General features: G+C 43.8%; 1 protein-coding gene across 1 annotated transcript in view; it reads left to right on the forward strand.

Annotated features, from left to right (window-relative positions):
• The first annotated feature begins 8453 nt into the window (after positions 1 to 8453).
• LOC137367122 (intron Large complex component GCFC2-like) overlaps positions 8454 to 27114 on the forward strand; it is an 85849-nt gene continuing 67188 nt past the window's right edge. Inside the window, exons 1-3 of the mRNA XM_068028559.1 lie at positions 8454 to 8850; positions 15727 to 15837; positions 21027 to 21167. Of these exons, the coding sequence (XP_067884660.1) occupies positions 8523 to 8850; positions 15727 to 15837; positions 21027 to 21167 (580 nt within the window). The 5' untranslated portion in view covers positions 8454 to 8522. The remainder of the gene's footprint in view (positions 8851 to 15726; positions 15838 to 21026; positions 21168 to 27114) is intronic.

A 27114-nucleotide genomic window follows, 5' to 3' on the forward strand; every position in this document is an offset into this window, starting at 1 on the left:
GAATTAGAAAGAAGTGCAAAGAACAGTTCACAGTGAGGAATAGAGAGCAATGCCGAGTAAAATAGGCTGCGCAAAGTAAAATTAGACAGTGCTTATAAAGAATGATAAATAGAGAACAGTGTACAATGTGAGAATTAGCAAGCCAGAGGAGAGAGGACTGTGTCGCAATAAAAAATAAGATAGCAGTCATACAGATGAGTCAGCACTGAGTAAACAAATTTTGAAAAAGCACAAGAAGACAGCACAGAGCCTAGAACAGCATTAACAGAGCTAGAGAAGCACCAGACAGAGGGAGCACTGAGAAAAGGGATGGCACCGACAAAAAGCAACATAACAAAGATAGAGTGCAAAATTACAAAAGTGCAGGGAAGAAAGAATCAGAAAGGAAAAGAAACAGAACAGCAGCAAAGAGAAGAGACATTAGCAGGTCAGATATGTCTGTAGAGATAGATCATCAAAACTCCAAAAATAATACATAATATAACACAAATATCATACAATTTATTACTTAAGACATCTAACCTTGCCTTTTCATGATACATATAGAAAATACCACAAAGTATGGCATACAAAAATGCTGTGGTGAACTACCCCACCCCCTCACCACCACATCTAAAAGACATGAATTCTCATGGAAAAAGGTGGTGAGGGGGGAGGTTGCTGATAATACAAAGGCTATAGAATCAATCATGGAGGAATCAAGAAATCTATCTATTTTCCAAATTATCAGTTCAGCCATGCAAATCTGAACTGTATATTAAGCAACACCACAGTTCAACATTACACCTTACAGACTGCAAACTGCAGTCAATATTTGTTTTAACATTATCTTGGAAAAGGCTTGAACAAGATTTAGTAATCCCAAAAAAGGTAAAATGCCAAGGTGGTCATCAACTCTCAGATTTAATATGGAATTTCACCAACGTTGCCGCATATTGAAAGAGTGTGACACTATTTCTGTGTTACATTGTCCAGTTTGATGTTGCCTGTAACTTAATACAGGGTGCCACAGCATTTGGGCTCCAGATGACCAGGTACACTGTGTTTACCTGGCTTGTAGAGTAATCCATACATACTATGTTCATGGAAGGATTCAAGTTAGATATGATTTAAGATATGATGAAAACCAGCAGCATTTTCATTCCTGATTGGAATAGAGGATTACATCAAATCTGTACTTTTGAACACACCCAGATATATTAGCTTGATTAACAACGGGAGACAACCCTTCATTAATAATTATTTAAACTATTTTACGAGAAGTCACTATTTTTTCCATCTCTTCTGCTTACCCATTCAAATAATTTACAGGCTGAACTTTTTAAAAACTTGTCCCATCAATTTCCTCTCCTCACCTTGTTTCCTGAAAGCACTAACTCAACTGGGACATAGATCCATGAGCATCAGATGCCCATATGGTTAGAATTTGTCAGCCTTCACATTCAACCTTAAATTTTCTGATAACAAACCAATGCTATCCCTTTTACTATAATGAGTTAACACCAATAAAATAACACCCACTGGAAACTTTAGGCTTGTGAATAAGGGATGAAGCATTACAGCTGAGCCTGATACTGTCTACTGCTATCCCTGAAAAAACACCAGGCTGATAGAAATCAGGAATGGGAGTGCTGGCTGATTTTCACTTTAAGGATGTTGAGGTGAGTTCAGCTAAGTTAGCACAGATCAGAAATTAAATTTGGAAACTTCTTGTTCTATATGATTCATTTACTCACTGGTCCTCTTGCTGAGCCATTGTGGTGCCTGGCAGATGGGAGTAATGCAGCTTTACAATTTTTTGGACTGTTTTTATGTAAGCTTGCACATATATATATATATATTTGTAGGGCGAGGAAAGCAGATATAGTTCAATGTTGAGGTTAACAATCCATTCAACATCTTCAGCTGATGCAGTGTGAATGGTTGTGATGCCACCAGAAATGGATCTCTCAGGGCAAGAGTTCAATATGTGGGTGGTGGTCTGACTTGGATGGCCACAGTCACAATTTAAGCTGGTCCTCATGTTCCACTTTTGGAGCAAGTGGCCACATCTTCCCTGGCCTGTCTTCAAGTGGTGAGGGTTGTCCAGATTTTCCGTGGGAGGTTGAAACCTGAGACTTCACTCTGGTCAGTTACCAGGTTGCGGTTGGTGATGTTAACAGTCAACCAGGAGGTGATCCATTGAGAGGTGGGGCTGTCATCAGTTTGTGGGGCGTGGAGTGTGTTCCAGTCAGAACTACGAGATTTCAGGCTTGTGCAGGGAGGTTTTTTTAGTTCCTGTATCCATGGGAGTGCTTCATTAGCTGTCAGCCAGTGGTGTTCTTTGAGGAGAATGCTTTCCCTGTGACATCAGGAGGTTGTGTGTCCTAGCACAAGAAGCCACTTGAGCTGTGTTGCTCTCAACATTCCAGAAATAAACCTCATGATTTCCCAGAGGTAGATATCTACCATGTTTGTGTGGCGGCTCCTGAGCCAGGTTGAGTAGCAGTATTCTGCTTTTGGGTAGACCGGAGTGAGTGAAGCAGTGTGTAGGCTCTGCTTCCCAGATGGTACCCGCCAGTTTCCTTAGTAGATTTACTGTTGTTTTGACCTTGGCTCAGGTGTTCAGGAGGTGTTGCCTGTAGTTCAATGTACGGTCACAAGTGATGCCAAGGTATTTCACTCAACAATCCACACAGCTACTGCCCCATTGCCCTGCTCTCAATAAAATATAAGGTCCTGGGGCACCTCCTGCTAAACAGACGGAGTCCTATCCTGAAGCAGCAATGCCCCCTCCCCCCCCCAACAGGCAGTTTTTCGCAAAGGCTGCAACTGCTCTGAGCAGGTCCTGACACTGACCTCACATACTGAGGCTGGTTTTCAGAAAAGCCTGAATACAGGAACCGCCTTTGTTGACTTATCCTGTGCCGATGGCACAGCGGGGTGTACAGGCATGTTGCTGAAACGATCCAAAATCATCAGCTGTGTGAAAACCCTAAACTAATCAACTCCGTAATCAGAAACTGACAGTTCCATTTGAACCTTGGAATCAAATGAGCCGCCCACATGGAACCAATAACAGGCTCCCACAGGGATCAGTTCTCGCACCGGCCCTCTTCAGTATGGATAAAAGTGACCTCCCTCCCACAAAGTCATGGCTTTTCATATCTGCCGACGACTTGGCCCTGGCTTTCCAGGCTAAAGTACTTCAGGACATTGAGAAAACACTCATTGAAGATCTATGTTCTCTGGAAGCCGACTACAGAAAATAGAGACTCCGAACAAATGCTGCCAAGACTGTTGTTTCAGCCTTCCACCTGAACAACTCGAAGACCAGGGAAGAACTTCACGTCCAGTTCTGCAGCCGACCACTCACCCATGACCCAACGTCAAAATATCAGCAATAAGAAAACAAATTTGGACATTTGCAGTAAAGTCTGAGTTTTCTGAGTTCAGAAGGCAATGATTTGCTCCTGACTGACATTATTCAGTGGAGATTTACCTATAAGTACAAATTAATTGCAAAAGCAAAATATTTTATTTCATGAACAGCTCTCCAGGCCAAGTCATTTCAGTTCAAGGATGTAATAATTTAACCTATTTAGTATTTAATTTCAAGTCTCACTCCAGGGCTTGAACACAAAAATCAAGACTGACATGTCCCAGTGCAGTACTGAGGGAGTGCCAGAGGTGCCATCTTTCAGATGAGACATAAAATGGAGGCCCTGTCTACTCTCTTCGGTTGATGTAAAAGATCCAATGGCACCTTTTGAAGGAGAGCAGGAGAGTTATCACCGGTGGATTTGCCAATATTTTTCCCTCAATCGACATCACAAAAACAGATTATCTGATCATTAGCGCATCGCTGTTTCTGGGAGTTTGCTGTGCGCAGATTGGCTGCCACTTTAAAAAAAATTCATTCACACGATGTAGGCATCACTGGCTAGGACAGCATTTATTGCCCGTCCCCAATTGCCCTTGAGAAGGTGGTGGTGAGCTGCCTTCTTGAACCGCTGCAGTCCTTGGGATGTAGGTACACCAACAGTGCTGTTAGGAAGGGAGTTCCAGGATTTTGACCCAGTCACAGTGAAGGAACGGCGATATAGTTCCAAGTCAGGATGGTGTGTGGCTTGGAGGGGAACTTGCAGGTGGTGGTGTTCCCATGCACCTGCTGCTCTTGTCCTTCTCGGTGGTAGAGATCGCGGGTTTGTAAAGTGTTGTTGATGGAGTACATCTTGTGGATGGTACATAACTGCTGCCACTGTGCGTCAGTGGTGAAGGGAGGGAATGTTGAAGGTGGTGGATGGGGTGCCAATCAAGCGGGCTGCTTTGTCCTGGACAATGTCAAGCTTCTTGAGCATTGTTGGAGCTGCACCCATCCAGGCAAGTGGAGAGTATTCCATCACACTCCTGACTTGTGCCTTGTAGATGGTGGACAGGCATTGGGGAGTCAGGAAGTGAGTTACTTGCCACAGAATTCCTAGCCTCTGACCTGCTCATGTAGCCACAGCATTTATGTGGCTGGTCCAGTTCAGCTTCTGGTCAATGGTAACCCCCCAGGATATTGATAGTGGGGGAATTCAACGATGGTAATGCCATTGAACATCAAGGGGAGATGGTTAGATTCTCTCTTGTTTGAGATGGTCATTGCCTGGCACTTGTGTGGTGTGAATGTTACTTGCCACATATCAGCCCAAGCCTGGATGTTGTCCAGGTCTTGCTGCATCTGGACACAGACTGCTTCAGTATCTGAGGAATCATGAATGGTGCTGAACATTGCACAATCATCAGCGAACATCCCTACTACTGACGTTATGATGGAGAGAAGCTCATTGATTAAGCAGCTGAAGATGGTTAGGCCTCGGAAACTACCCTGAGGAACTCCTGCAGTGAAGTCCTGGGATTGTGATGATTGACCTTCAACAACCACAACCATCTTCCTTTGTGCTAGGCATGACTCCAACCAGCAGAGAGTTTTCCCTTTGATTCCCATTGATTCCAGATTTGCTCGGGCTCCTTGATGCCATACTTGGTCAAATGCTGCCTTGTTGTCAAGGTGACTTCCCTTCCAAAGCTTTAGTGGCTGTAAAGCACTTTGAGACTTCTGATGGTCATGAAAAGTGCTACATAAATGCAAGACCTTCTTTTCTATAACTTTATTTCAAATAAAGAAACTGTTGAGAAGAATCTGTCAGCGTCAGCTGTCCTGCTCTCTAAATTAATAGGGAAGAAATATATAACATGCTATGAGCAAATAAAGGAGTATACTAAAATATGGAGTTTTCAGGCTGGGCTCAGGTCCAGGAACAACCTTCTCTGAAAAGACACCTGCAGTATCACCATGTGTCACCTTTGTTCGAGAAGAGAGAAGGACAAAAATCAATAACTATAGTCCAGTTAGACTTAATGTCAGTTACATAGGAACATACGAATTAGGAACAGGAGTAGGCCATGCGGCCCGTCGAACCTGCTCTGCCATTCAATAAGTTCATGGCTGAATTGATTTCTCCACATTTCCACCTACCCCCAATAACCTTTCACCCCTTGCTTATCAAGAATCGACTTCTGCATTAAAAATATTCAAAGATTCTGCTTCCACCGCCTTCTGAGGAAGAGAATTCCCAAGACTCATGACCCTCAGAGAAAAAATTTCTCCTCAGCTCTGTCTTAAATGGGCGACCCCTTATTTTTACATAGTGACCCCTAGTTCTAGATTCTCCCACAAAGGGAAACGTCCTTTCCATATCCACCCTGTCAAGACCCCTCAGGATCTTATATGTTTCAATCAAGTTGCCTCTTACTATTCTAAATTCCAGCGGATACAAGCCTAGCCTATCCAATCTTTCCTCGTCAGACAGCCTGCCCATTCAAGATATTTAGGTAATTATGGGTAAATTCTTAGAATTCATAATTTTAAATAAAATTAGTGCACATTTGGAAATATATGGGTTAACCAAAGGTATATAGTAGAGATTTGTTAAAGGCAAGTCATATTAAAAAATATAATACAATTTTCTTTGAAATGGCCACTTTGACACAAAGAAAATGCAGCAGATATATGGATTTTCAGATAATGTTCAGCTAGATATCTCATAGGAACAATAGTAGGTCATTCTGCCCCATTCAATTAGATCATGACTGAGATTTACCTTAACTCTATTTACCCACCATGATTCCATATCCTTTAATACCATTACCTAACAAAAATATATCAATCTCAGTTTTGAAATTTTCAATTAACCTTGCCTCAACAGCTTTTTGGGGGGAGAGTTTCCAACTTCCACTAGACCTTATGTTAGGAATTGCTTCTTTACATTGAACATGTTTCCTATGCTCTCTAATATATGTGTTAGTGTGGTGTTGGGGTTTGTGCCCATTTTCCAGAACAAAATTGTGCTAATTAGCCCCAAAATTCTTGTAACTGGTTAATGAAGGGCACCTGCTGTTAGTTAGACTTGCCCTTGCCTGTTTAATCGTCACGGTATTTTCTGTGGCAGTTGCTGGAAATGCAACATGGAAATGGTGTGGCGCCCTCTAAAGAGCATCTGGAATCTGAGTGAGCGGGGAAAGCAACTGCGTATCCCCTTAACCAACCAGATTGAAGAATTGTGAAATAAACAGCACAAGGTCTGAACAAGGAAGTGTAAATTCGAGTGAGTGAATTAAATATCAAATCAGGTACAGAAAGAGAAATAGAGAGGGAAAGAAAGATTGGATTGAGAAAAAAAAAGTAAAAAACTTTTAAAAGAAATCTCCAACAATTCATATCTGAAGGTGTGAGACTCCACGCTTCTAGTAGTTAATATTCAGTGCCAGTTGACTTGAAGTAATTAACACTTATTACATTGCTAAAAGGGTACTTAGACTTGAAATGGCTTTGTTTTCTGTGGCGAGTTTAATTCATATTTACAGTGCAAGTACAGGAAAATCACAACATGTAAAGGTATCAGCGAAGCATTGCATTTCCAACATCAACTTCTTGATTTTCACATTTAATTTCACATCTGCTCTCGGCTGAAGTTGTTGCAGCATTTATGACAGCAGTTTTTGGGACAATGTAGATCTTCTTAGGCAGTCCCTCGGGAATGAGGATGACTTTATTCCACTCCAGAGTTGTGGATCCTCAGGTGACTGAACAGTCCAATTCTGGAACCGCACACTGTGCCACAGGTGGGGCAGATGGTGTTTGGTGAGGCGAGTGAATGGGAAGCTCGAATTTCCAAGCGCTCCTTCCGCTGTTTGCACTTCATCGCTGCCTAAGCATGTCGACATTGTTCAAACTGGCTGGCACCTTCGCGGATGCTTCTTCTCCATTTTGGGCGGCCTCGGGCAAGAAATTACCACGAATCACTGATGTCACATTTTTTCAGGGAGGCTTTGAGGACATACTTGTAGTGTTTCCTCTGCTCTCCTAGTAGCCTCTTGTCAGGACGGAGCTCGGAGTAGAAAGCATGTTTTGGGAGTCTTGTGACAGGCATGCGGACGATGTGGCCCACCCATCATAACTGATTAGCCATGACCAGTGTCTCGATACTGGGGATGTTGGTCTGAGAGAGGACACTGATATTGGAAGTTATTGGAACGGATATAAGAGAGTGAGGGAGGGGTTAGATCTGCAACCAGTTTTGTCACACGACCTCATTGACAAAAGAGATGCTGATACACTTCGAGGTGACAAACATTAGCACAGCTTGAGTTTATACATTAATGAGAAAACTTTACCAAGCATCTTTTATAAGGCTATGGCTTGTATAATGAAATTAGACCACTGGTATTCAGGGTTATCTGGAGCCAAGTGGAGAATGCGAGTGACAAGCCACATTAAATACCACAATACTAATGGCTCAAAGCTAGACTGAGGCAAATGACAGCTCTGACAAACCTTAGTGTTTTGAGAATTGCACTGTACATAATGTTCACTTGAAGCTACCATGCACACGAGCCAGCAGAAGGAGCTGAAAGTGAAAGTAAAACAGAAGACTCCATTATGTTCAGCAGTATGCTGTCTCAGTTTTTGCCTCATATTACTTACTAAACTTAGTTAAACCTCACTCCAGTCCCGAGATGATCACACAATCCATCAAAGTAGATTAATTACTATCACAGAAGGTTAATTTAATCAACATTTCAACATAACATGCAAGAGAAGATTTGCAAATTATCCCAGGAATTTAAAAAAACTAATTTCTTCTCCAAGCAACAGCTCACTCTGGCTTTTGCTACAAACATCAGCAACTTCCTCACCCCAGAGTCTCTGATTTAAAACAATGAATGGGGGGAAAGAGATAAAAGACAATTCTTCGGTGAGAACAGAAATACAGTCAAGTGTTTGTGTTTTTAATACTTGTGTTTTTATTGTATTTATTCAGTTACAGTGTCGGTATTAACGTTTAAAATGAAGTGCTTAAGATAATTGTTTATCTCTCCAACCATCATCCGTCCCCCACCCCCGCAAACCTACAGTGGAAGAATCCTTTCCCCTTCCGGCGCGTGCTCCGAATGTTGCAGCCACCGCGCGCGTTCGGCCTGTGATTGTCTTTAGAATGTTCCGAAAGAATTCGAAGCGGAATTTCCGCCGCAGAACGAGCGAATCCAGCGAGGAGGACAATCAGGAGCAGGAGTCGCAGCCGCCTCTCCCTGCTGCTACTGCTAGATCCGGACACAGCCACAAACGAGGACTCAACTGCACCTCCAAACCCACTCCAACAGCCGACAGGTCCGCCAGCCCCAACTCAGCCTCTGAGAGCTGGGAGGAAGTTGTGGACGCCGGAGTCGAATGGAAAAATCATGCTCAGAACGAGCCTGGGAAATATACCAATCAAATCAGTTACAATGACCAGAGTTTGCTGAGTTTTGGGGATGACAGAGAAGGTAACTGCATGATAGCCAATCTGTTAGGCATCTGCGAAACCCGGACCATTTATAGTAAGATAAAAGCAAAATACTGCGGATGCTGGAAATCTGAAATAAAAACAAGAAATGCTGGAACCACTCAGCGGGTCTGGCAGCATCTGTGGAAAGAGAAGCAGAGTTCACGTTTCGGGTCAGTGACCCTTCTTCCGAACTGACAAATATTAAAAATGTCAAAGGTTATAAGCAAGTGAGGCGGGGGTGGGGCAAGAGATAACAAAGGAGAAGGTGCAGATTGGACAAGGCCACAGCTGACCAAAAGGTCATGGAACAAAGGCAAACAATATGTTAATGGTGTGTTGAAAGACAAAGCATTAGTACAGAATAGGTGTTAACGGACTGAATATTGAACAGCAGCAAGTGCAAACATGAAAAAAAAACAGTGGGTAAGCAAACTGAACAAACTAAGATGAAATGAAATAAATGCAAAAAAGAGGTTGTAAAAAATGTAAAAAGAAGAAAAAAGAAAAAACAACTAAAAATGCAAGTAAAATGGGGGGCTGTCATGCTCTGAAATTATTGAACTCAGTGTTCAGTCCGGCAGGCTGTAGTGTGCCTAATCGGTAGATGAGATGCTGTTCCTCGAGCTTGCGTTGATGTTCACTGGAACACTACAGCAATCCCAGGACATAGATGTGAGCATGAGAGCAGGGGGGAGTGTTGAAATGGCAAGCAAACGGAAGCTCAGGGTCCTGCTTGCGGACTGAGCGGAGATGTTCCGCAAAGCGGTCACCCAGTGTGCGCTTGGTTTCCCCAATGTAGAGGAGACCACATTGTGAGCAGCAAATACAGTATACTACATTGAAAGAAGTACAAGTAAATCGCTGCATCACCTGAAAGGAGTGTTTGGGGCCTGGGATAGTGAGGAGGTAAATGGGCAGGTATTACACCTCCTGCGATTGCAGGGGAAGGTGCCATGGGACGGGGACGAGGTGGTGGGGGTAATGGAGGAGTGGACCAGGGTGTCGTGGAGGGAACGATCCCTTCGGAATGCTGACAGGGGAAGGGAGGGGAAGATGTGTTTGGTAGTGGCATCACGCTGGAGGTGGCGGAAATGGCGGAGGATGATCCTTTGGATATGGAGGCTGATGGGGTGGAAAGTGAGGACAAGGGGAAGGGTTGAGGGCAGAGGCACGGGAAATGGGCCGGACACGGTTGAGGGCCCCGTCAACAACAGTGGGGGGGAATCCTCGGTTGAGGAAAAAGGAGGTCATACCAGAAGCACCGTCATGAAAGGTAGCATCATCCGAGCAGATGCGTCTTCCATTTATAGTAAGAACTCGTTAAGTTTGGTTTGGAACTGTAAATTGCTGTAATTAAAGTATTGATGGGATTAGCATTTTTGAAAGTTGATCAATCGCCAGGGCTGGATGAAATGTAGCCCACTGTTAAAAGAAGCCAGAGAGGAAATAGCGCAAGGTCTGTCCATCATTTTCCAGTCCTCACTGGATGCAGGTGTGGTGCTGGAGGATTGGAGGACTGCTAATGTTGTACCTCTATTTAAAAAGAGAGAAAGGGATAGACAATAATTACAGGCCAGTCAATCTAACCTCAGAAGTGGGCAAATTATTTTAATCAATTGTGAGAGACAGGATAAACTGTCACTTAGAAGGGCAAAGATTAATCAAGGGTAGTCAGAATGGATTTGTTAAGGGACGGTCATATCTGACTAACTTGATTGAATTTTTTGAAGAAATAACAAGAAAGATAGATGAGAGTAGTGCAGTTGATGTCTACATGGATTTTAGCAAGGCTTTTGACAAGGTCCCACATGGTTGACTGGTTAATAAAAATAAAATCCCATCAGATCCAGGGAAATGTAGCAGGTTGGATACAAAATTAGTTCAGTGGGAGGAAACCCTAGGTAATTGTTGACAGGTGTTATTGTGACTGGAGGGCTATTTCCATTGGCGTTCTGTAGGGCTCAGTACTGGGTCCCCTACTTTTTGTAGTATATATCAACGATTTGGACTTAAATGTAGGGGGCATGATCAAGAAGTTTGCAGACGACACAAAGATTGGCCGTGTGGTAGATAGCGAGGAGGATAACTCTAGGCTGTAGGAAGATATCGATGGACTGATCAGGTGGGCAGAAAAGTGGCAAATGGAATTCAGCTCAGAGTAGTACGAGGTGATGTATTTGGGGAGGTCAAACTAAAGCCTGGCTACCCATCCCGAACTCGACCAAACCCGACTACATGTGTCGGGTTTGGATCGGGTCAGGTCTGTATTCAGTGTCCAGCATTCGGGCTTGGGTTGGTTCAGGCTGGACTGCACTGTTGTGTTTCGTATTGTTTTTGTTTTAATCTGCAATTTTTTTTTTTTCTGTTTTAATAATATGTTTGTTATTTTCGGGTCGGGCATTTAAAAAAATTAAAGGACCTGGGCCCGAGTCGGGTTCGGGTTGGCTGTTGTCGGATCGGGCCTGGGTTGGGTTTTAATTTTATATCCGAGCCAGGCTTTAGGTCAAACAAGGCAAAGAAATACACAATTAATGGGAAAATACTGAGAGGTGAATGTCCACAGATCCCTGAAGGTAGCAGGACAGGTCGATAAGGTGGTTAAGAAGGCATATGGAATCCTTTCCTTTATTAGACCAGGTATAGAACATAAGAGCAGGGAGGTTATGCTGAAACTGTATAAATCATTAGTCAGGCCACAACTTGAGTACTGTGTGCAGTTCTGGTCACCTCAATGTAGAAAGGATGTGATTGCACTAGAGAGAGTACAGAGGAGATTTATGAGGATGTTGCTGGGGGACTGGAAAAATGCAGCTATGAGGAAAGATTGGACAGGCTGGGGTTGTTCTTTTTGGAACAGAGAAGGCTGAGGGGAGATTTGATTGAAATGTACAAAATTGAGAGGGGCCTGGATAGAGTGGATGTGAAGGGCCTATTTCCCTTAGCTGAGAAGTCAGTAACTAGGGGGCATAGATTTATAGTGATTGTTGAAAGATTAGAGGGGAGATGAGGAAAAACTTTTCACCCAGAGGGCGGTGGGAGTCTGGAACTCACTGCTTGAAAGGGTAGTAGAGGCAGAAACCCTCAACTCATTTAAAAGGTGTCTGCATATGTACCTCACATGCCGTAACCTGCAGGGCTGTGGACCAAATGCTGGAAGGTGGGATTAGACTGGGTGGCTCGTTTTCCAGCCGTTGCAGGCACGATGGGCCAAGTGGCCTCTTTGTGTGCTTTTATGATTCTATGGTTCTACACTATTTTGATATAATCACTGGAAAAATAAATATTTCAATTTTTTTAAACTTTATTTCTAACAATTCCTTAATGTTGCCAAAAAGCGAAATACTGTGGATGCTGGAAATCTGGAATCAAAATAGAAAATGCTGGAAATACTCAGTAGGTCAGCCAGCCTCTGTGGAGACCTAAACAGAGTTAACTGGCCCAATTTTAACTCTGTAATTGAGTGGGTTTTGAGTGAGTTAAAATCGTGCCCAATATTTCAAGTCAATAACCTGTTGACAGCTTTGTGGGACTGCAGTCCAGCTGTGGTGCCCTTTCTACCTAAATTCCCCTGAACCCGAATTGGCCCAGGTTTTTCCCTTGATGAAATCCCTCTGTGGAACAAAATGGGCAATATACAGGGGGATCTGGGTGGAAAATCTCTGTGCCTGAACATACATCATTACTCTTAACTATTCCGTAAAGCAAACAGCAAGTGATAGCATAGCTCTGATTGGGTGAGATTAAGTGGAGATTTAAAATTGCAGTTCACAAATTTGAAGATAATCTTCCTACTCTTTAACCTGTATTAGAGGAGCTCGGTCAAAGCTGTCTGATCATGCTTTGGATTGAAGCCTTCAATTTGAGCTTATGTCTTCAATTTACTGGTATAGTCTCAGGTGGATGGCATAATTATAATTTGATCAATTTCAGTTAGTGTTTGAGCCACTGTCCAGTTTAATTGGAATTTGGGAATGTATGAGAGACTATCTGCTTTTGGGTTACTCTTATAACAGTTTTTGTTTAGTTTTAAAATAACCCAAATATTGATTCCCTTCTTTAAAAATGGAATTTACATGTGCCACAGGTTTTTGTTTCTCGTGTAAATCTAGAACATACACCGACTGAAAATCAATTAATCTAAAGAATAACTGCCGAATTTTAAGAAATGGTTCTGTAAACCTGCCTGGTACCTCAGTGGTATGATATAAAATATGCGTGCTACATTTTCCAGTTGTCTACTGACAACAAAAATATCTGGTATTATAATGCAGTCATATGCATCTGGCCCAGTATCAATCATTTTTAAGAAGAAAGTAAACAGCTTTTTGCTTTTTTTTGAGGTATAGTCCTAGATCAGCAATCCTGTGGTACTTCACCACATCACAATTCTTCATATGAGCCCAGATGGAGGATGCGAATATTCCATTGTCACGGACTTCAGAGTCCAGCTGGATACATATGTTTACGTGTACACCCACCCACGTTATAGCAGGGGTCAGTAACCAGCGATGAGGAGTAGGAACCCTGGCTTTGCCCTTCCCTCATTACAATGCCTAACCCAGCACAGATCAGAAATTGAATCTGGCATCTTCCTTATTTGTAAGCTCAGTATTGCACCACAAACCAATACTGAACCATCAGCAATTCAAACTCAAACCACATCTGAACAGCCAGAAGTATTATATTGTATGCAAGGAAGAATCTAAAAATGGTTGCTAGTACAAGACATGTACTGAATTTCACTAAAACAAAAGAACATAAGAAATAGGAGCAGAAGTAGGCCATTCGGCCCCTTGAGCCTGCTCTGCCATCAGTAAGATCATGGCTGATCTGATTGTGGTCTCAACCCGACTTTGCTGCCTGCCCTCCCCCCACCCTCCCCCCCACCCCCCCCCAAACCCTTGACTCCCTTTCAGATCAAAAATCTGTCTAACTCAGCCTTGAATATATTCAATGACCCAGCCTCCACTGCTCTCTGGAGTAGAAAATTCCCAAATATTAATGACCCTCAGAGAAGAAATTCCTCATCTCCATCTTAAATGGGAAACCCCTTATTCTGAAACTGCCCCCTAGTTTTAGATTCCTCCACGAGGGGAAACTTTTTTCCAAAAATTTGCTTTATTCATAAAATTTGTTAAAAAAAAAAAATCATTACAAAACTATTCAAATTGGACATTTCAGAAAGTGCAGTAGAGATCAGATTCTTTAGATACAGAACATGCAGTGCCTCACAACTCTTGCCATTCCATTTTATATACAATGTACGTTTGTATTATGTAGCAAAAACATTTTCTGGTGCATACAGCCTGGTTCACAGGTTCCAGCCCCTCAGTATACTATAGCAGGAGGACCTTACACACTGGCCTTTCCCCATTGAGCCTTTGCGGTGGCTGCCCCAAACTTTAGTGCATCCCTCAGCACATAGTCCTGGACCTGCTCCAGTCTGCAGCACTGGAGGAACATCCTCTCAATATCTACCCTGTCAAGCCCCAGATTCACAAGGGGAAACATCCTCTCAACATCTACCCTGTCAAGCCCCGGATTCACGAGGGGAAACATCCTCTCAACATCTACCCTGTCAAGCCCTGGATTCACGAGGGGAAACATCCTCTCAACATCTACCCTGTCAAGCCCTCTCAGAATCTTATATGTTTCAATAAGCTCCCTCTTTCTCCAGTATTGGTGCCTGTGCCTCATGAATTGAAACCCATTTCTCCCACACCAGTCTTTGAGCCACGCATTCAACTCTCTAATCTTATTTACCCTATGCCAATTTGCTCGTGGCTCAGGTAGTTATCCAGAGATTATTACCTTTGTGGTTTTGCCTTTTAATTTAGCCCCCAGCCACTCATTCTCCTTTTGCAGAACCTCTCTCTTAGTTCCACCTATGTCATTTGTACCCACGTGGACCATGACAACTGAATCCTGCCACTTCCACTCCAAGTTCTTCTCCAGCCCAGAGGAGATGTCCTTAACCTTGGCATCGGGCAGGCAGCACAACCTTCAGGCCTCTCACTCTCGGCTGCAGAGAACAGTACCTATCCCTCTAACTATACTGTCCCCTACTACAACAACATTCCCTTTCACTCCCCCAACTTGAATGACCCGCTGTACTATGGTGCTGTGGTCAGATTTCCTCCTGCAGTCCCTGGTGTCATCCACAGGCTGCAAGAACCTCATACCTGTTGGACAAGTTCAAAGACTGAGGCTTCTCCAGTGCTACCTTATGGGTTTCCATAACTGCCTCACTCGTAGTCATACCGTCCTGTCCCTGACCACCGTCCAAATCTTAAGTCCTTAAGCTAAGGGGTGTGTGCCTCCTGGGACAAGGTGTCCAAGTAACTTTTTCTCTCCTTAATACATCGCAGTGTCCAAAGCTTGGACTCAGTTCATCAACTCTGAGCCACAGTTTCTCGAGCAGCAGACACCGACTGCAGATATGGTTGTTGTGGATCACAGTGGTATTCAGTACCAGTAATTTCAGTATTCTAATCAGATTCAATCTTGTATCTCAATGTCAGGGATCTGTTTTTTTCAGTATACTGTACAATGCTAGATCCTAAATGTTACCATTATGTATTTATTTCCTGACCGTTATAGGGGTGTATGCGAATGAGTAAAAACAGCAAGTGCTGGAAAGACTCAGCAGGTCTGGCAGCATCTGTGGAGAGAGAGTTTCCGTGTTTCTCTCTCCACAGGTGCTTACTGACCTGCTGAGTATTTCCAGTACTTTCTGTTTTCATTTCAGATTCCCAGCATCTGCAGTATTTTGCTTTTGTACAAGAAGAGTCTGTGTGATAGATTATTAGCCCTATTAACCTCTATTCTAACAGTTATCTGTGTAACCTGTAGTACATCTATTTCTTAAATGTAGACTGTGAAGAAGAATTTAAGGTGAAGAAGACCGGAAACACCATTTTATTTACATCACATTGGAAAAAAGAAAAGCAGAATAATGTTGAAAAAGATGAGGCTATCGCAAAAGGTAAACTCTATCAGGATCACCTACAAAGTTGTAATCATAATGTATCTTTCAGCAGCAATAGAAATGTTTATTGTATTATGTTTTAAGTCAAATTTTTTCTTGTCTGTATACTTTGGTGGAGGCAGATGCTTGAACTCTTATTGTTCAGTAAAATAATTCACACTTTGTAGCGCTTTAGTACTTGTCAGTAACCTGCACTGCAGAGAAACTTCAAGACTTTATTGCTGTTTTTAATGGGAGTAATCTGCTGAGCTTATTGCTTTGGAACTATACTGTTGTACACATATGCAGTCATTTTTTAAATCATTTTTGTTTACTCACCTCCCCTCTTGAAGGTGCTCACTGTTGCTTGGTTACAACTTCATAGATACTGCTTGTCTTCTGGTACCTGCCTAATATTCAGGTACAGGCTAGATACATTCCAACAAGCGGAAAAGGTAGGGAAACCAAAGCTAGTGCTCCTTGGATGATGAGAGAGACAGAGAATATGATGAAACAAAGAAAGAGATGTATGGTGCATGTCAGGTGAATTCTTCAAGCGCAAACCAGGCCAAATACAATTAGTTGAGAGGGGAGGTGAAGAGGAAAATAAGACTGACAAAGAGAGAATATGAGAATAGAATGGCAGTCGACATAAAAGGGAACCTTCATTTGGCATTTAAATAATAAGCAGGTAGTAAGAAGCAAGCTGGGGCCTATTAGGGACAAAGAGGGTGATATTTGCTTAGAAGCACAGGGCAAGGCTAGAATATTTAATGAGTACTTTGTATCGGTGTTTACTAAGGAAGAGGATGCTGACAAAATATTGGTAGAAGTAATGGATGGGCTGAAAATTAAGAGTGAGGATATATTGAAAAGGCTGGCGATGCTTAGAATGGATAAGTCGCTTGGTCTGGATGGCTCGAATCCTAGGTTGCTAAAGGAAGTGGGAGTAGAAATAGCGGATGGGCTTGCCATGATCTTCCAATCTTCTCTAAATACGTGGGAGATGCCAGAGGATTGAAGAGTAGCAAATGTGACACCCTTATTCAAGAAAGGGTGTAAGAACATTCCTAGTAACTACAGGCCAGCCAGTTTAACATCAGTGATGGGTAAGGTTTTATAAATAATAATTAGGTTCAAAAGTCAACAGAAAATTGTGCCGGAATTTTACCCCCCCCTCCCCCGTGGGAGTGCGCTAGAGGTAGGTGGGGTTGGGGGCGGGGTGTGTAAAATTGAGTGGAAGGTGTGAGGTGCCGTTCCTGTCGCCTTCCTGCCTCCGCTGCAATTTTCCGAGCAGCAGTGAAAAACAGCCCGCCTACTCCAGGCCAATTAAGGCCTTAGCTGGCCAATTAACTGCCACTTCAGGCCCTCCTCCCACCACCGCTGGGATATTACCAGCGGCGGGCGGGTGGCTCGGGACCTCAGGACCAGTAAAATCTGGTGGCCTCCTTGTGGGCTGGAGTGGGGCCCTCCTGATTGGGCACCCTGTGCCCCATGGAGGTGCCCCCCACCCCCCCACAACACAAGCCGCCTCCACTGCAGCACATTCCTCACCCCTTCCCCCCCCACACCCCCCCCCTCCCCAACACCCAACCTTCAACCGACCACCCCCCGCTTGCCTCGCCATGGCTTGGCCGATTGTCCCCGGCAAGGCCCCACACGCTCCCGGTGGCGCTGCTGGCACGCTGATTGGCTGGCAGCGGAGGCAGGATTCACTGCCTCAGAGGCGCAGAAGTCCCACACGAGGCCAATTAAGGGCCTGGGCCGCGTAAAATCACTGTGGGCTTCCAGGCCCAGTGGAGGCGGACTCACCCCCGACTTTTTGGCCAGTGGGCAAGGCCTCTGCCACCACATAAAATTCCGACCTTGAAGAGATTTATGTTAATTAAGGAAAGCCAGTATGGTATTGTAAAAGGCCGATCGTACTTAACTAATTGCATTTTTTGATGAAGTAACAGGGAAGGATGTTGAAGGGAATGCAGTGGATGTTTATGTAAATTTTAAAAAGGTTTTTAACTAAGCACCACCATGGAATAGGAGGGTCGATGTCAACTTGGATAAAAAATTGGCTTAAGGACAGAAAACAGTGAGCAGTTGTTATTCAGACTGGTGGATGGTGGACAGTGGTGTTCCCCAAGAGTCAGTGCTAGTTCCACTGCTTTATATATACATAATGACTTGGATATTGGAATACAGAGTAAAATTTCAAAATTTGCCGATGATGCCAAACTTGGAGGTGTGGCAAACAGTGAGGATGATACCATAACTGCAACAGGACGTAGATATGCTGTCAGAATGGGAAGACAAGTGGCAGATGGAATTTAATATACAGAGAAGTGTGAGGTGATGCATTTTGGCAGAAGGGGTAGGGAGAGGCAATTATAGACTTAATGGCACAATTCTAAAGAGTGTGCAGGAACAGAGGGACCTTGGGGTTTATGTGCACAGCCCTTAAAGAGGGCAGGATATATTGAGAGAGTGGTTAGTAAAGCATATGGGATCCTGAGCATCATAAATAGAGGCATTGAGTACAAAAGCAGGGCAGTTATGCTGAACCTTTGTAACGCTCTGCTTAGGCCACGACTGGAGTATTGCATCTAGTTCTGGTCACCACACTTTAAGAAGGATGTGTGGGTCCTTGAGAGGGTGCAGAGGAGATTTACTAGAATGGGTCCAGGGATGGGGGATTTTAGCTGCAAGGTTGGTTGGGGAAGCTGGGGTTTTTCTCCTTGGAGCAAAGGGGATTAAGGGGAAATTTGATAGAGGTGTACAAGATTATGACAGGCTTCGATAGGATAGACAAAGAAAAACTGTTCCCGTAAACTAATGATACAAGGATTAGGGGACACAGGTTGAAGGTTTTGGGCAAGAGATGCAGGGGGAATGTGAGGAAGAACTTTTTTAAGCAGCGAGTGGTAATGACCTGGAATTTGCTGCCTACGAGGGTGGTGGAAGCGGAGATGATTAATGATCTCGGAAGGAAATTGGATGGGCACTTCAGGGAAATAAACCTGCAGGCTACAGGGATAGACTGTGGCAATGGGACTGATTGGATTGGTGTACAGAGAGTTGGCATGGAATCGATGGGCCAAAAGGCCGCCTCCTGTGCTGTTATGACTGTACAATTTTTTTCATGCGTGAGCTTTCACAGTGACTGCTGTTAGGATATTCAGTACCACAGCTGAATCCAATCCTAACTTGACTGACATTCACATATGCACACTTCCAGCAAGAGCACAAACTCTGTCTGACTTCCATTTCCCTACGCCTGTGATACAGAGACTAACATCAATGCTTTTGGTATAATCAGCTCATTCAGCATCGAGTGGGGATGACCTCTGAGTAACGTGGCTTAGCCAGTCACAGCCTGAACTTACTGAACTTTCACAGGAGCCCTGTGCTTGACTTTAATGCTTAGTTTTATGTTCTGAATAATCTTTATAGTTTGCTGTTTTAAGAAGCTTGTGTTCAAATTAAGTTCATTTGTCCTTAGATCTTGTTTAAGAATGTATTCTGAAATTGTTGCTCCTGTCACCTCAGACAGAGCACAAATAGTGCCTCAGCCTTCATCCTTTCCTTCAGCACAAGTGTGAGGTGCTTATGTATGGACTTATAGATTAAGATCATCAGCTGTCTGGGCTGCTTCATCTTCTCTTCTCCCCACTCACCCTCATCTCGATCCTATTATCTCTCACTATTCACATTCCCACTCCCATCCCTACCACTACCAACAGACTTAGCTTCTCTATGAAATCCACCTCTCCCTTGATCCCCTCTCCACCCAACTCCTGGCCATAAGACCACTTTTCTTTGCCTTCATGCTCACATATTGTAAGTAGCTTCCCTTCAAAACTACAATTTTCCTCCTTAAAAAACCCATTCATAATCTCTTTGTCTTTTAAAGTTACTATAGTTATCCCTAACCTCCCTTTCCTCTCTACGCTACTTGAATGTGTTGTTAGCATCCAGTCCATTTTCAATCATCCATAATTTTCACTGTTTTAACCTCTTGGTCTTGATTGTGCCCTCACCTGTGGCATCATTTGTGATTGTGTCCTCACTGCTTTCCTTGACCTCTCCACAGCTCTCAGTACGGTTGGCCACTCCATTTTCTTCCATTGCATCTTTTTCATGGTCCACCTCTGTGAATTCACCCTGGTGTGGTTCCACTCCTACCTATCCAAAGCAGCCAGTACATTTACACCAATGATTTCTCCATTCTTGTCTCCCTTGCAAGCCCTCCCTGCCACTGCATGATCACCTCTAAAGTACCTCAGGGTTTCATCCTTGGCTTCCAAATTTTTTTTTTTTTTATCATTTACACATTGCCTCTCAGTTACAAACATACGAATTAGGAGCAGGAGTAGGCCATTTGGCCCCTCGAGCCTGGACATTATCTGTTGGCATGGGGTCAATTGCAATGTGTATGGTGAAAACATCAGCTGTACCTCTACGACCTCGTTTCATCTCTGTATCCCATGAGTAATGGTGAGCCAGTTAAACATTGATTTAAGCCAAAAGCTCTGCTATTGTGCCCACCTGCCACAGCCCTTCTCCTCTTCTGCTGGTCAGGTGGCTGAACCAGTTTTGTGCAACCTAAGGATCCTGAGCTGACCTTTTAAACTCCACACATTAACTGTCACCAAGACTGCTTAATGTCCTCTGAAGCATCGACTGTACTGGCTCTTGTGTCATTCCCACCACTGCTGAGACAATTACCAACCGCTGGTTACCTTCAGACATTCCAAGAACCACCATTAGTGGTAGACCCTTTGCAGAGTAGTTGAAAGCTTAGAATAAGTACTAAATTGGAATCTCAGTTGAGTAGTTAATGATTGATACGGTGGAAGCCATGACCTTTACTCAAAAGAAAAGGTGGAAAAAATGGTTTTATCTTTTATTCTGGCATTGAAACTGTCGCACACAAAGTTAGTTTGAGCCTGCTATACCTTGTTGCAGTTTGGTTACTGTGGGAAGGTTAACAAGGCACTTTCTTGAGCATGAGTTCACAGAAAATGATGGTTAGTTTGAAGATTTATTGTATTCAGTTCAGTCTGCAGACAGAGCAGGAACAGTTGTGTAAAATTTGTTTGTTGAGCTGAACAATACAACACACTATGTAATAAATCAGCTAACATTTTGACAAGGACCTGGTGTTCATATGTAGTTTTATTTTTACTAATGCATGTTGGTTTCTGTTTGACTAGATAAGGAAATTCTCCAAGATTCTACACTGACAAAAATTCAAAAAGGAAGCAGTTCAGAGGAGGAGACAGTGGAAATGCATACAAAAAATGAAGCTGGTGAATCTGAGACTTCCAGTGTATTCCAACACAAAATACAACCAGGTTTGGAAATTCAAATGCAGCAAATGATCATTAACATTATTGCCCTTGTTGATTTGGTAAAGTAAAAGGAAAGAATAGGACGGTAGTTGCTCTTCTCGTACACGGACAAATACAGTCTTTATACCCAAAGCATCTTTTGCAGCTTATTTTTCGACAGCTACGTCTCCTTGTTGCTTATATATACATATTTTTAGCAGGATTCATTGCATTGCATTCATAAGCAGGATATAGAATTCAAAAGTAGTGAAGTTATGTTAAACTTATATAGGACCCTAGTTCATAAAATAGAATCATACAGCACAGAAAACTATTCGGCCCATCGTGTCGATGCCAGCTCTTTGAAAAAGCTATCCAATTAGTCCCACGCCTCTTTTTCCATTGCCTTGCAAGTTTTTCCTTTTCAAGTATATATCAAATTTCCTTTGGAAAGTTACTATTGAATCTAATTCCACTGCCTTTTCAGGTAGTGTATTCAGATAACAACATTTCACTGCGTAAAAAATTTATAAAAGACTCATTTCCTTGCTGTATTTTTTTTGCCAATTATCTAAAATTTGTGCTCTCTGGTAAGCAACCCTCCTGCCAGTGGAAACAGTTTCTCTGCATCTACTCTATCAACCCCCCTCATAATTTCTAACATCTCTATCAAATCTCCCTTAAACCATTTATTTTCTAAGGAGAACAATCCCAACTTCTCTAGTCTCTCCACATCTGAGTTCCTTCATCCCTGTACCATCAGGCCACACTTAGAGTACTGTGCACAGTTCTGGTCTCCCTACTATTAAGAAAAGTAGAAGCACTGGATCAAGTTCAAAAAAGATTTACAAGTATGATATCCATGAGGTTCTGTGGGCCATCAATAGCAGCAAAGTTGTATTCCACCGCAATCTGTAACCTCATGATTCAGCATATCCCTCACTCTACTATTACCATCAAGCCAGGGGACCAACCCTAGTTCAATGAGGAGGGCAGGGGGGGCATTCCAGGAGCAGCAGAGGCAAACCTAAAAATGAGATGCCAACCTGGCGAAGCTACAACACAGGACTACATGAATGCTAAACAGTGGAGGGCAGCATGCCATAGACAAAGCTAAGCAATCCCACAACCAACAGATCAGATCAAAGCTCTGCTGCCCTGTCACATCCAGTTGTGAATGGTGGTGGACAATTAAACAAATCGGGAGGAGGAAGGGGCTCCACGAACATCCCCATTATCATTGCTGGCGGAGCCCAGCGCGTCATTGCAAAAGACAAGGCTGAAACATTTGCATCCTTCTTCAGCCAGAAGTGCCGAGTGGATGATCCATCATGGCCTCCTCCTGAGGTCCCCAGCGTCAAGAAACGACTGAGCGCACTGGATACAGCAAAGTCTATGGGCCCTGACAACATCATGGATACGATGTTGAAGATTTGTGCTCTAGAACTAGTCACATCCCCAGCCAAGCTGTTCCTGTACAGCTACAACACTGGCATCTACCTGACAATGTGGAAAATTGCCCCGGTATGTCCTGTCCAGAAAAAGCAGGACAAATCCAATCCGGCCAATTACTGCCCCATCAGTCTACTCTCAATCATCAGCAAAGGGATGGAAGGTGTTGTCAGCAGTGCTGTTGAGTGACATCTGCTCACCCGTGCTCAGTTTGGGTACTGCCAGGACCACTTGGTTCCAGACCTCATTATAGCCTTGGTCTAAACAAGGATGAAAGAGCTGAATTCCAGAGTGAGATGAGAGTGATTGCCCTTGATGTCAAGGCTGCATTTGACCAAGTGTGGCATCAAGGAGCCCTAGTAAAAGTGGTCAGTGGGAATTGGGGGAAGTCACCAGCTGGAGTCATACTTAGCACAAAGAAAGAGTGGTTGTTGGAGGCCAATCATCTCAGCCCCAGGTTATCACTGCAGGGGTTCCTCAGGACAGTGTCCCAGGCCCTTTCCTCCTTCATGAGTTCAGAAGTGGGAATGTTCGCTGATAGCACAGTACAGTTCCATTTGCAACTATTCATACTGAAGCAGTTTGTGCCTGTGTGCAGGCAAGATCTAGACAATATTCAGGCTTGGGCTTTTAAGTGGTGAATAACATTTGTGCCACCCAAGAGACAGGCAATGACCGTCTCCAACACGAGACAATATAACCATCTCCCATTCAATGTCAATGGCATTCAACATTCAATGGCATTACCATTACTGAATCCCCTACCATCAACATCCTTGGGTTTACTATTGATCAGAAACTGAACTGGACCAGTGATATAAATACTGTGGCTACAAGCAGTCAGAGGCTGGGAATTCAGCAGCGAGTAACTCATCTCCTGACTCCCCAAAGCCTGTCCATCATCTACAAGGCACAAGTTAGGAATGTGATGGAATACTCCCCACTTGAATGAGTGCAGCTCCAACAACATACAAGAAGCTCAACACTGTCCAGGACAAATCAGTCTGCTTGATTAGCACCTCATCCAGCACCTTAAACATTCACTTGCTCCACCACTAGTGCAAAGTGACAGCAATGTGTATACCATTTACAAGACACACTGCAACAACTTAACCAGAGCTCCTCTGACAGTATCTTCCAAATTTGTAACCTCTGCCTTCTAGAAGGACAAGGGCAGCAGGTGCATGGGCTCACAACCACTTGCAGGTTCCCCTCCAAGTCACATATCATCTTGACTTGGACCTATATCGCTGTTCCTTCACTGAGGCTGGGTCAAAAACCTGGAATTTCCTTCCTAACAGCACTGTGGGTGTACCTGCACCCCAAGGACTGTAGCGATCAAGAAGGTGGCTTAACACCACCTTTTCGAGGACAATTAGGGATGGGAAATAGATGCTGGTCTTGCAGCGACCTTTGCATCCCATGAACAAATAAAAGATACTAGAACGGAGAGATTGCAGCCAATGCAAAAGGTTGACCAGATTGGGGCTTTTTTCTTCAAAAAAGAGAAGACTGAGAAGTGAACTGTTAGAGGTCTTTAAAATGATCAGTGGGTTGGACAGGGTAGATGTGGAGGGAATGTTTCCACTTGTGGGAGAATCCAAAACTAGGGGCTATAAATAGGAGAGAGTAACTAATAAATCCAATAGGAAAATAAGGAGACATTTCTTTGTTAAGAGAATGATTAGAATGTGGAACTCTTTACCACAGGAAGAGGTTGAGGCAAATAGCTTGAATGCTTTCAAAAGGAAACTGGATGAGTACATGAAGGAAATGGAAAGATATGCTGAAAGGCTGTGGTGAGGTAGGTGAAATGAGAGGAGACTTGTGTGGGATATAAACATCACAGACCAGTTGGGCCAAATGGCCTGTTTCACTGGAGTGCTGACTTGGGTTGCATTAGAGTGCTATAGTGGAAGTTTGGTAACTGAGGATAATTAAGGGTTAATGTTATCTTAAATCTAATCTGTCTTTTATTTAGCAGATTAACTTAACAGTTGCTGTTAGGATTGGAGAAGGTGAGTTTTAGACCAGCTTTAAACAAGGTTCACACAGGCTCTGCTTGCAGCTGCACCTTGTTAATTAGAGAATTGGCTTAAACCAGTTTTCAGGGGCTAGAGTCAGTCAGTATAAAAGTAAGCCATCTTACAGTGCTGACTTTGTTTGCACTAGAGTGCTATAGTGGAAGTTTGGGAACTGAGGAAGTTCGGTGAGGAGGGAGTAAGGAGCTCCTTTCATTTCCTACCTGTCCTCAGAGTGAGGGGAGCCGAGAGCTTCCAAAGAGCACAGCTGACTGGGAGAAGAATTGGAGGGCAGAGTTCCGGACCGGTAAGTATAAAAAACTTACCTCTGGTAAAAAAAAAACTGAAAGTGATGTCACAGGAAAGATGTGACCTGATTGGCTGGTAGGGAATTTATACTGAATTTGAAAATAAAACATTGAAAAAAATTGATTGAAACCCTAATAACTAATTAATAAGTAGAGTAACTAAACCAGAGGGAGGAGACTACATCTGCAGGAAGTGTACCCAGTTGCAGCTCCTCACAGACCGCATGGATCGGTTGGAGCGGCAACTGGATGCACTTAGGAGCATGCAGGTGGCAGAAAGCATCATAGACAGGAGTTTTAGAGAAGTGGTTACACTCAAGGTGCAGGCAGATAGATGGGTGACTGCTAGAAGGGGCAGGCAGTCAGTGCAGGAATCCCCTGTGGCTATCCTCCTCTCTAACAAGTATACCGTTTTGGATACTGTTGGGGGGGATGGCCTATCAGGGGAAAACAGCAGCAGCCGCCAGAGCAGTGGCACCACGGCTGGTACTGTTGTTCAGCAGGGAGGGACAAAGCGCAGAAGAGCAATAGTTATAGGGGACTCTATAGTCAGGGGCACAGATAGGCACTTCTGTGGACGTGAAAGAGACTCCAGGATGGTATGTTGCCTCCCTGGTGCCAGTGTCAAGGATGTCTCTGAACGGACAGGGGGCATTCTGAAGGGGGAGGGTGAACAGCCAGAGGTTGGGGTACCAACGACATAGGCAGGAAGAGTGATGAGGTCCTGCAGGGGAAGTTTAGGGAGTTAGGTAGAAAGTTAAAAGACAGGACCTCGAGGGTTATAATCTCGGGATTACTCCCTGTGCCACGTGCCAGTGAGGCTAGAAATAGGAAGATAGTGCAGCTAAACACGTGGCTGAACAGCTGGTGTAGAAGGGAGGGTTTCAGATATCTGGATCATTAGGATCTCTTCAGGGACAGATGGGACCTGTACAAGAAAGACGGGTTGCTTCTAAACTGGAGGGGCACAAATATCCTGGCTGCGAGATTTGCTTGTGTCACTCGGGAGGCTTTAAACTAGTGTGGCAGGGGGGTGGGAACCAGAGTAGTAGGACAGCAAGTGAAATAAATGAGGGGGAACTAGTAAATAAGGCCAGTAAGACTAAGAGGAAGAGCAGGCAGGGAGATGTTGCGGAGCACAGCGGGAATGGTGGTCTGAAGTGCATTTGTTTCAATGCGAGAAGTATAACAGCTAAGGCAGATGAACTTAGAGCTTGGATTAGTACTTAGAACTATGATGTTGTTGCTATTACAGAGACTTGGTTGAGGGAAGGACAGGATTGGCAGCTAAATGTTCCAGGATTTAGAAGCTTCAGGCGGGATAGAGGGGGATGTAAAACAGATTGGGGAGTTGCATTTCTGGTTAAGGAGAATATCACAGCTGTACTGCGGGAGGACACCTCAGAGGGGTCATGCAGCGAGGCAATATGGGTGGAGCTCAGGAATAGGAAGGGTGCAGTCACGATGTTGGGGGTTTACTACAGGCCTCCCAACAGCCAGCGGGAGGTAGAGGAGCAGATATGTAGACAAATTTTGGAAAGATGTAAAGGTAACAGGGTTGTGGTGGTGGGTGATTTTAACTTCCCCTATATTGACTGGGACTCACTTAGTGCTAGGGGCTTGGATGGGGCAGAATTTGTAAGGAGCATCCAGGAGGGCTTCTTGAAACAATATGCAGATAGTCCAACTAGGGATGGGGCCGTACTGGACCTGGTATTGGGGAATGAGCCTGGCCAGGTGGTCGAAGTTTCAGTAGGGGAGCATTTCGGGAACAGTGACCATAATTCCGTAAGTTTTAAGGTACTTGTGGATATGGATAAGAGTAGTCCTCGGGTGAAGGTGCTAAATTGGGGGAAGGCTAATTATAACAATATTAGGCAGGAACTGAAGAATTTAGATTGGGGGCGGCTGTTTGAGGGTAAATCAACATCTGACATGTGGGAGTCTTTCAAACATCAGTTGATCAGAATCCAGTGTTCCTGTGAGGAAGCAGGATAAGTTTGGCAAGTTTTGGGAACCTTGGATAACGCGGGATATTGTGAGTCGAGTCAAAAAGAAAAAGGAAGCATTCGTAAGGGCTGGAAGGCTAGGAGCAGACGAATCCATTGAGGAATATAAAGACAGTAGGAAGGAACTTAAGCAAGGAGTCAGGAGGGCTAAAAGGGGTAATGAAAAGTCATTGGCAAACAG

Source organism: Heterodontus francisci, chromosome 3, assembly GCF_036365525.1.
Source record: "Heterodontus francisci isolate sHetFra1 chromosome 3, sHetFra1.hap1, whole genome shotgun sequence".
Lineage (NCBI taxonomy): Eukaryota > Metazoa > Chordata > Chondrichthyes > Heterodontiformes > Heterodontidae > Heterodontus > Heterodontus francisci.